This window comes from Pholcus phalangioides, unplaced genomic scaffold, assembly GCF_987345545.1.
Source record: "Pholcus phalangioides strain wild (caught in Gottingen) unplaced genomic scaffold, Ppha-v1.0 ptg000030l_1, whole genome shotgun sequence".
Classification (NCBI taxonomy): domain Eukaryota; kingdom Metazoa; phylum Arthropoda; class Arachnida; order Araneae; family Pholcidae; genus Pholcus; species Pholcus phalangioides.
In genome coordinates, this window is record NW_028301620.1 from 1,630,382 (window position 1) to 1,641,771 (window position 11,390).

Below are 11,390 nucleotides of genomic sequence, written 5' to 3' on the forward strand. Positions count from 1 at the left end.
CTAATTATACAAAATACAAATGACACTGGATACCAGAAAAAGATAATTGGAAAGAAAGTCACTCGTGCAGTCCTGTTCAGCACAAAGGAACAGTGTTCTAAGAAAAGAAAATGTCTATCCTCTGTAGCTTAATAGTGGAGCACACACCCGGAAAGTGCAAGGTTGGTGGTTCGAATTCCCCACAGAGGAATGTGACTTTTCTTTCCAATTATTTTCGCTTGGTATCCAATCATCTGTACTTCGTATAGCATATTTGTACATGATTTTCATTTTTATTCCTTTCATCAAATTAATGAATTATTGCCTTCCATGTTGAGAAGTTTTTTTGTTTTTTTTTGTATTTTTTACTTGCTTTAATTCTAGGCCACTCAAGCACTCATGCCAAAGTCCTCTGTGCATTTATCTCCTGGTTCCAGGGAATCTCAAACTTTACCCTCGTCTTTTAGAACTAAATCTAGAAGATCATTGAATGATGTGGTGTCATATGCTACACTCTCGAGACGGGATTCTGACCCTCAGTCAAAAAATCTGTGCCAAAAAAATCCTTTGAAATCTCACGTGGCCCGTAGAGAGTCCATGCCAACTGGGCTCAATCTGGGAAGAAACAGTTCTAGGAACGGTTTATCTTCCTATAACCAAACACCTCATCGTGAATATGCACCTCTCTTGAAGCTGAATGGTTCCAGAAGTGGTAGCATGAATCCACTGATGCCTGAAGAACTCAAGAAAGAAATTCCTATCAAAGGGGCATTCAATTCTCCACTTAGGTGTTCATCAAATTCGCCGATGAAAAGACAACCACTGATCTCGGTTCACAACAGATCACCTAACGAAGGAGATGATCGTGCGATTTCAAACAGCTATGGTTTGCGAAAACCTTCTTTGCCTACAAAAATTCCTAGTCCAGCTTCACGGTAAGTTTATTTGTAATAATGACAAAAATTCTAAAACAAGAATGCCAAGTTCATGTTCTAAATTTTTAACATGTCAATTTCATGCATATGCAGTCAAGCTCTGTTGTAACAACGATATTTCTATATCAATGCCTCTCAGCTATAACATCAACAATTACCCATCCTGGTACTCATAAAGATTAATGACAATGAACCTTACTGTGAAAATGATCCGATCTTTTCTTCTCACTGACTACTACTCCCCAATATTTGAAAATCTTACCTGACAACACTTGTTAAAATACTAAACATTAGTGCATAGCTAGTTGTTTCTGCCAAACATCAATATTCTCCAATATCGACATTGTTTTCAATGTAGACACAGATTTTCGTGGTTGTGGGAAGGGCTGGTTTTCCCATTCGCTAGTCTCCCACTTGTCTGACTTTTCGGTGAAATGTCCTACTTTTCTGTCAAATCTAATATAAATACAACGCCACAACAGGCAAAATACTCAATGAAGTGGCTGAGAAAAAGAAAAATGTTTGTTGTCAACAAAATTTGTGTAACTTTTTTTAAATAAAAAGGGAATCATTGAATTATTGCAAAATAACACAAATGTAGTAGATTTCAATTACTGATTCTGCCAAAGCAGAAGTTTTATCTTGGTTATCTTTCAGGTTATTGGGAGGGATGTATGTGGGCCATATGGTTTATCAATTTTTCTTGTGCTTAGTTTGACGATTCAGAAACTGATCATTTTGTGTCAATGTTTTCAGTAGTCATTAAAAACTTCTATCTGAATAAAAAAAAGTAATTTTGTATGTACTATTTCATGGTCTTGGGCTATTCATTATATAGTAACTATTATTTTTCATTTCAAATAATGGTGCACATTTTGTGTGTATTGGTGAAACAACAGTTTGCATAACAAACCAGTAGATACATAATCCTATTCTAGATTTTGTGATGCTGATGCTACCCAATAGCATTCAGTTGTCTTCTGTATTTTTAGGGCATGTGCAGAGGTATAAACAATATTTACGAAGCTCTGAAAAGAGCTAGAAATGAAAGTGCTTCGTTGATCAAAAATGATGAGACTGCATGAAACAGTAAAAAATTCAAATTCCTTTAAAAAAAAATGGGCAGTGCAATAAAACCACCCAGTTCACCTTGACATTCTTATTAGACCTTGTAATTTACACATTTTGCACCATGCTTTTGAAAGTTGTCTTGAAGTGTCATTCTTTCAACAATTTACGTATCTTCATAACTTGCTGTACATCAAGGAAAAGAGTTGACTCTGGACTTTAAAGGATTCCTCGAAAAAAATAATGTAACATGATATATTGTAAGAGATAATTCTTATCTATTACACTGTTTTGGCCCAAAATTGTTTTTGTCACTAAGTCATTTGTGTCATTTTGCTTTGGCCCAGGCCAATCTTATAGGATACTGAAATGTGCTATAAAAAAAATTCAATTCAAAATTTTTTTTTTTCTTTTCGTAAGTTATGAGCTTCGCCTGAGTCAAGTCCGGCCCTCCGTGTATGGTCCCTTTCAGGCTATGATTGTTATCTTAAGTTGATTGTTTTACTTGTTTTTTGAGTGGGAGCCCTGCATTCGGTAGTAGTATAAGTAATTCAGTCAAGTCCCGCTAATTTAAACACATCTGGACAAAATAAACCCTGGTTTGTTTTTTAAAGCATTTGATTAAAATGAGTATCCCTCTGTGTTCAACAAATGTTACAAACCAAAAAAAATTCCATCTAACAACTATCAAGAATTGAGTGCCGGTGCTTCAGCAAATTACAGCATGCATGGACAGGGCTGTTTCAATACTGTACACAGTAATAGTCTGGTGCCACTGTGGTGGTCATAGTGACAGACTTGCATCGTGAGGATCCGGATTCAAACCCCACCAATGCCGCAGTTGTGATCGGCTGAAGTTGGTTTTTTCGGTTCCCAACTTCGAGGTGCAAATGCGAGCCGATCTCCCCGTTAAAAAGTCTCGCCGCAGAGAGCAACAGGCCTACGTTATAATTATTCATTCATTACACTTTATGCTCTATGAGTTGAGGAAAAAACTCAGTGTAAAAAAAATTGATAGTAGCATTACACAGAAACAAACTTCACAGAAGGTTCACTATACACACCCACATTTCAACATGTACCAATTCGTTGGAGGTTCCGCAGAGGAATACGGACGAGGTGCATGTCTGGTTTAGTAGTAATAGTCTAGTACAGCCCAGGAGCCCTTGACGCGTGAGTGTCGCATAACTTTTAATTGAAAGGATGGTATCACTCTCCGCTATTGTACAAAGGTTTTTAATAACTGGCTGTTGTGCAAAGATGAATTTTTTTTTTTTTAGAAAGAGATGAAAGTCACAAAGGCAGTTGAATTTTCAAAGTCATCTGATGGCAGCATGGCCTGAGTCAGGTCTTGCCATTCATGTATGGTCCCTTTCAGTGCACACAAGCTTCAAGGAAGGATTGAGAGATTTGTTGCCTTTGTAGTCTAAGTGTGTATACCCAGAAAGTGAAAGGATGTGGGTTTGATTCCCCACAAAGGCAATTGAATTTTCTCTCTCCAAAAATTCATTTTCGCAACAGCCAGTTGTTAAAAACCTTTATCACAATTAAAAGTTACAAAGGTTAAAGATCGTAACAGGTTAGCAGGGAGTACCAGTGTCCCAGGGCTTGTGTAGTTTTCCCCCTTTTTTTGTTAGGAGAGGTACAAGGTGTGTTGCATAAGAACAGAATAAAATCAAAAAATTTATTTTTCAAAGTATCTTCCCTCAGATGATATGCAATGGTCTCATTGCTCAATCCACTTTTCAGTTCAAGTAGAGAAGGCTTTGTCTGGAAGCTGTCTTAATGAACCATGCTCAACTAAAATTTTTATTCCACTTCCGGCCATATCGCTATATTGTCATTAACAAGTTTAGTTGGAAATGAAGGCGTCATCTATAGGTGATTGCCTCAAGCTCATTAGGGAAAATATCTTGTCATCTATATTCTTTCCCCAGTTCGAACCTTGGACATGACGGCAACCTTCATAGTGATAGCATATGTACTGCTGAATTGAGTACCTTTCAATGTTTTCTATATGTGTGGTCACAAACTTTTAAAAAATTTAAACATAATATGGCTATGTGATGTTAATGTTCCGCAAAAATCACTTCACAGTCCAGATCTTGAACAACATAATTTCTGACTGTTTCCGACATTGAAAGAAAAGCTGTGGAAGAATTGCTAGTTATTTCAGCTGTGTAAGTTTCACTGAGACAACTACCAGAGAACACCTTTACTTGCTTTGAAAAGTGGATTGATCGATGGCTCCATTGCATCTGAGGGAAGATACGTGGAAAAAATAAATTTTTTACTGTACCTATATTTTGTGATTTTTTATATGTCAGTGGTTCTCAAACTTTTGTCCAATTCATAGTTCATCTGTGGCTTACCAGAATAGCTTAGTAGATATTTTCACATATAAAAACCATTTATATGTGACACCCCCGACAAAGGTTGCAGCGCCCCCTAGGAGCCACGATGTGCACTTTGAGAAATACTGCTCCAAGTCCTTATGGAATGCACCTTGTACTTTTAATCATGAAAGGAATTAATCTGTTTATTTTGTTCTTATGTATGTAGCTCTGGAATACCCGTGCCTTCACAGTTCATGGACAGAGCTGGTAGCTGCACTGCGGACGATAACTGGAGCCAAGATTCTTACTGACACAATATGCCAAAAATTTACTGTTGTCTGTTCTTTTTGAATGTGTCTTCGTGTTATATATTGTATACATTATATACAAATTATGCCTTTATGATCAAACTTTCTTGTAGAATATTATTTAGACAGTATTTTGTATCAGAGCGATGTAATTTTCAGCACTGTGTTTGTAAACTCAAGAAAATAATTGCAAATTTTTCTCCATGTATTAAGTAACATTCACTACACTGAATCAAAAACCAAAATTTTTCATGAAGTTTCGAGAGCTGTTTATATGCATATTATCATACAATTTGAATTTTAATGAATTTTTTAAACAATTGTTTTTAAAGAATATAATTGCAAGCAAAAACAAAGGCAGCCATTTTGTATTGTAATATCTTGCAAAAAAGGGGATTGTTTTATACACTTATATACATTATGTAAATTGTCTAAATGAAAATTTGTGTATCTTGTGAAAGTTCGATGAACATGTGACCTGTGATTGATTTTAAATTTTGCGATTTCAATACTTTTACTTAAAACGTAAAATAAAAGTACACTGTTTTATCTACTTATTTTTTGTGAAAACATTAAACAGTTTGGATGTACTCTTGTTTGAGCAGAGGAAAATTAACTTGCCACGATATTGCTATAAACAAAATATGTCACACAGCACATGAAACTATCACATTCTTCTGTGGTTTATATACAGTCCGGTGTTTAACCAGCCATACTGAATCAGATAAATGATTAGTTTTACAACTTTTAATGGTTTTTCCAAAGAAAAAAAAACAGTTCATTAAAAGTCTGTCTTATTTATCAAAATATATAATTTATACATTTTTATAGTTGCCATTGCTACTTAAGATTTACCTCATAAAATTCTGTCAATTTTGATGTTGGTTTCCTCCCTGCTTGAACATGACAATTTTTGGATTCACCAATTGCTCCAGACTTCATAAAAACAATTGTTTAACACAAGGGGGGGGGGGGGGGGGGTGTCAAGTGTTAATGAAATGCTGGTTGGATTTTAACAAAGAGGTGTCTATAGTTAATTGTAATTGAATAATATAGTTTGGGTAATAATAGATAGGGGTGAAATTACATTCACCCCTATCTTCTGGCCTGTTGAAGTTTTACTCGTAAAATAGCTTGGACGGACAAAATTCCCCACCCCAGTAAAATCCATTCAATATGCAAACTCATGTTTGTGCCAACAGAAATTTTCTAGAAAGCAAACTATCAGTTAATTGAGAATATAAAGAAAAAATTTATTATAATGAACCAACTAAGTGAAGTTTTGGAATGATGAAAAACATACAAGACAAACATCAATGTTTTTCCAACAGCATGGTCAACAACTCATTAAGATGAATAGTAACCTTCCTTGGATCGTCAACTAGTCCAGCCGAGATCATAGCACTGTCAAACACCTAAATATATAGATAATAATGATAATTGAGAGATTCATTTCCCCCCCCCCCCTTTCTGTGACTGTGTTAGGAATTAAAAGAATTTAACTCACCTGATTAGCTAGTAACTCCGCTAATTTTGGATTACTATCCCTCAGACCACTCAGTTTTTTAATGATGGGATGACTGGAATGAAGATTTAAAGGAAATTAATATTTTGCATGTCGAACAAAAATATCCATTTCTATATGACAGTTAATTTGCAATAAGTCGAGTATCTGTTCAAGTTTTCATGAAGCTGCTCGGTATAAGATCCCCAAAGATTTTTCAAAAGTCACAAGCATCCTTTTTACCAGGGATACATATCCTCTGGCTGACAAAAAAAAGTGTTGCAGTAGAAAATTACCCATGAGAAAAACAAAAGCTGACCATATTTTTTCAACAAAAAAAATACAGAAAATCCGAACAGGAGAATGCAGAGGCAGTACTACTTGTTCATACTTATTCTCCTGCCATCCGAATTATAAGAATGACTAAGAATAATCCGAAAAACACTATCAAGGAATTATTCTTAAGCCCACTCCTTAAAGTGATGTGAAAGATGAAAAAATAAGTTGCTTTCCACTGAGGGAAGAGGTGATTTTTCCTTGTGTTAAAAATGGAAGGTGTGGGGAATTGATCAAGGTCGTCAAGGATACATAGTTGGTTTTGTGCTTGTTGAGAGAGGAAAGTTTTATATATTATTTTACTATTTAGTCATGCCGTATACATTTTAAATAAAAGATATTTTTATAAAAAGTGTCGTCACCACTCCTGCCATCCACCACCTATAATTGGTTACATCTGATGTGATTTAGTCGCGAGTCTCAAATATTTTTATATTGCACTACGGATATATATATTTTTTTTATATCTTTTTTCTCCGCAAATCTCATTATGGATCAGGAATCGAGTAATGTCAATTGAGTAGCTATCAAACTCCCACAGTTCTGGCATTCAAATCCATCTGTGTGGTTCCTGCAACTCGAGTCGCAATTCATTCTTGCTGGAGTGACGGCGGAGATCACAAAATTCCATCATGTCATGGCGACATTAGAACCAGAAGAATTGGTCACGGTTGGCGACATGCTTGCTAGTCCTCTCACTGTGACGCCATACACAGCTCTGAAAGATCACCTGTGCGCCTAGTATGCAGATACTGAAGCTCAGCGTCTCAAGGACTTGATTTCTGGCATGCAGTTGGATGACAAGAAGCCCTCTCGGCTGCTTCTCAAAACGTGGGGCAAAGCGGCTGCTCAAATTGGAGACGATCTCCTAAAGACTTTGTTCCTGCAACATTTGCAAACTCATGTCCAGCAAATATTGGCAATCTCTGACAACACGCTGGACAAACTAGCAGACATAGCCGATGAAATCCTCGCAGCTTCCGACAACATTACCATCCAAGCAATATCATCAACTGACCATCAGTAAAGGATATGCTGCACCGAATCAGTTCGCGTTTGGACCACTTAGAAGTTCAATCCCAGCCTCACCGACGGAACTCTCGTCGCTATTCCAGACCACGATCTCGCAGCTGAAATCGCAGTTTCACTGAGGGACAGTGCTGGTATCACCAACGCTTTGGAAACAATGCCCATAAATGCTCCAAGTCGTGCAACTTGGGCCAGAAGAATGCATCGGTTGGCAGCAAATCCATCATTCAGCAACTGCAACTCTCAGATGCATCTTCCAGCCAGCATTTTCTAATACATACTTGCGCAGATGTATTTTTACTGTCACTACGCAAAGAAGATTCCCGACGTCGGGCAGACAAGCTTCAACTGTTTGCTGCAAACGGAACTGCCATCAATACCTTCGGTCAGCGACTTTTAAAGCTAGACTTAGGATTTTGTTTTCCATCATTTGTCATTCATCATTGCTGCCATTTTGCATCCAATCATTGGATCTAACTTTCTGCCAAATTTAGGACTGCTTATAGATGTTCGGCACAGACAATTAATTGATCCACTCACTCAGCTTCATTCATGTTGCAAGACTACTGGTGTGGACGTACCATACCCAGCAGTGAAATGCATCTGGGACAATAGCAAATTTCATCTAATTCTCACTTAGTTCTCTGAACTGACAGAGACTATAACAATGTTTAATGCTGTTAAGCATGACGTCCAACACTCCAGAGACCAAAGGCCCGCCAGTTGCATCAAAACCTTGCAGGCTACCACCGGATAAGCTGCATGCAGCCAAGAGGGAATTTGATCATCTAGTTGCCCAAGGAGTTTGCCAACCATCTCAAAGTTGCTAGGCAAGCCCACTGCACATGGTACCCAAGTGCAACAGAGATTGGAAACCATGTGGCGACTACAGGAGACTGAATGCTGCAACTATCCCTGACAGATATCGTGTTCCGCACATCCAGGACTGTCTCCAGGTGCTAGAGGGGAACAAATATTTTCCACCCTAGATCTCACAAAAGCTTTTCATCAAATCCCTGAGACACAAGATGATATTCTGAAAACAGCCATAACACCATTCGGGCTGTTTCAATTTCTCTTCATGCCTTTCGGACTGTTGAATGCAGCTGCAACATTCCAGAGGTTCATACATATGGTGTTGCAGGGTCTCATCTTTTGTGTACCATATTTCGACAATCTTCTCGTGGCATCTACAAACGCTGAAGAGTACAAGGAACATTTGCACCAAGTATTCAAATGCTTTTCTGAATTTGGAGTTCTCCTCACCACTGCCAAATGTGTTCTGGGGCAACCACCAATACGATTTTTGGATCATATGATCTCTGCAACTGTCGTTGCACCTCTTCCAGAGAAAGTGCCGTCATCGCAGAATACCCAAAGCCAGATGCAATCAAAGGGCTCCGACGATATTTGGCCCTCCTCAATTTTTATCATCACTTCATTCCAAAAGCAGCAGAGATGCAGGCACTCATGCATAAATTTCTCGAGGGTGCCAAGAGAAACAATAAGAGGAAGATCGCTTGGACCAAAGAAGCTGATGAAGCATTCCTGAAGTCTAAGCAGGATCTGGCAGATGCAACAGCTTCTGTGTTTCCAGTGGCAGGAGCATCTTTGGCTATTGTGGTAGATGCTTCCGATGTTGCCATGGGCACAACTTTGCAACAACGTGTCAGGATCTTGGCAGCCACTGGGGTTCTACTCCAAGAAGTTATCTCCTGCACAAAAGTATTACAGCGCCTATGATAGAGAGCTGTTGGCAGCTTACTCTGCTATCAAATATTTCAGGCATATGGTTGAAGGCCATCCATTCGTCCTGTACACGGATCAGAAACCTCTCATATATGCATTCAGACAGACCACTGACAAGTGCTCACCTCGTCAGCTTCGACACCTTGATGTCATTGGTCAATTTACCACTGACATCCGACACATCAAGGGTGCAGAAAATGTTGTGGCAGATGCATTGCCTCAGATATCCATATCTACCATGGAGTTTTTTCTTCCACTGACTTAAAACGAATGGCAGAGGAACAACTCAAAGATGAGGGGATACATTCAGTAACTACTTACCAATCCTTTATCTACTTCCTTGAAGATCCACTCTCTTCCTGTTGATGAATCAAAGCTTCAGCTGTACTGCTGTGAAACTAGTTCAAGAATGTTTAATATGGCTCGCACTGAAGGCTGATGTGACCACTTGGACACGTACATGCATTAACTGTCAAAAGTGAGTTGACATACAAAGAGCCCACATGGAAAATTTTCACCACCTGATGCCAGGTTTGAACACATCCACATTGATATTGTAGGCCCTTTGCCTCTATCAGAAGGCTACAAATATTGTCTCACCTGTGTTGATGGCTTCTCTAAATGGCCTGAAGCCTTCCCTACGCTGGATAGCTCTGCTGAAACTGTGGCCAAGGTATTCTATGCTGGATGGGTTGCTCAGTTTGGTTCACCTAACAGAATCACCAACTAGATCAAGGTGTCCAGTTTGATTCCTTTTTGTTCAAAGCTCTAACCAAGTTCTTGGGAACCAATCGCCAGAGGACCACATCGTACCACCCAGAAGCAAATGGTCAAGTAGAACGCTTCCATCCTCGAGCTTAAGTCTGCTATCAAGGATCATGCAACTAACCACTGGGTAACAGTACTTCCTACGATTCTATTGGGTTTTCGAGCCGCCTGGAAGGAGGACTTGCAAGCTACAACTGCGGAAATGGTGTATGGTGCACCTATACAATTTCCAGGAGAGTTTTTCATACCTAGTCATCATCACCCAGATCCATCAAGCTTCGTTGATCAGTTAAAGACCACCATGGAAACCATGATGTTTTTGTCAACCAGTATCTGTAAGCATAGACAGAGTCAAACCGGCTTACATCTGTGGTGATGACCTGCCCTTCAATGCCCACAAGCCTTCCAACAATCAGCAGGCAACAGCAACTTTAAAGCATCAGCATGCAACAACAACAAAAACTTCAAAGCATCAGCATGCAACAACAACAAAAACTTCAAAGCATCAGCATGCAACAACAACAAAAACTTCAAAGCATCAGCATGCAACAACAACAAAAACTTCAAAGCATCAGCAGGCAACAACTTCAAAAGATAACAGACTCCCAGTGACAAGGACATTGATAACCTTTCATGACCACATGCTCGGGTCAACGGATCACGTTCAGGTTGCCCTGCAAGTAGTTCTCTCGCTATCGCTGGCGGAGGACTACCTGTGGGGAATCGGTCAAAGCCGACCACAGGATCAAGAATGTCAGGGATACATGAATAGTTGGTTTTGGAATGCGCTGATGAATGGCCGCGCTTGTTGTTGAGAGAGGAAAGTTTTATATATTATTTTACTATGTAGTCCTGCCGTATACATTTTAAATAAAATATATTTTTATAAAAAGTGTCATCCACCACCTATAAAGTTGTTAGCTAGGCTATTTTGACTAGATATTTTCCCCCCTTTTTTTAATGGGAAAGATGGAAAACAGGGGGAATACATGAAGAATTATTTTTATAACTAAATATATATTTCAGCGTGCAATATTATTTGCAAGGATAAAATCTTTAAGCCATATTTCAGTTCAAAAGGAACTGCTGGAATCACATCAGAATAAGAAATGTATTGTTTTCTCCCATTGAGTACTTTGATGGACTGGGGAGATTATTTTCTCTCATGACTTTAAAATTCAAATGAATTTTCTTCAATTTGGCCATATCAGGCATTTACCTAGCCCTGACGAACATTTAAAGTAGCTTTTTGTTTAAGTTTGGACTCATTTGCCATAAATATTCATGAAATCAATGAAAGCTCTTATTTGAAATGAAAGATTTTTTTGGAGCAGGACACTATATATCACTGTGGTTCATTGTCATCCCTCTTCAGTTT

General features: G+C 38.5%; 2 protein-coding genes across 2 annotated transcripts in view; one reads left to right on the forward strand and one right to left on the reverse strand.

Moving 5' to 3' along the window:
- Window positions 1–5,179, forward strand: part of LOC149067433 (uncharacterized) — a 30,152-nt gene extending 24,973 nt beyond the window's left edge. Inside the window, exons 9-10 of the mRNA XM_089252747.1 lie at window positions 364–914; window positions 4,545–5,179. Of these exons, the coding sequence (XP_089108873.1) occupies window positions 364–914; window positions 4,545–4,629 (636 nt within the window). The 3' untranslated portion in view covers window positions 4,630–5,179. The remainder of the gene's footprint in view (window positions 1–363; window positions 915–4,544) is intronic.
- Window positions 5,180–5,858: 679 nt separating this feature from the next.
- Trap1 (TNF receptor associated protein 1) overlaps window positions 5,859–11,390 on the reverse strand; it is a 30,041-nt gene continuing 24,509 nt past the window's right edge. Inside the window, exons 16-17 of the mRNA XM_089252746.1 lie at window positions 6,134–6,206; window positions 5,859–6,041 (exon numbers count right to left, since the gene is read on the reverse strand). Coding sequence (XP_089108872.1) covers window positions 5,940–6,041; window positions 6,134–6,206 — 175 coding nt within the window. The 3' untranslated portion in view covers window positions 5,859–5,939. The remainder of the gene's footprint in view (window positions 6,042–6,133; window positions 6,207–11,390) is intronic.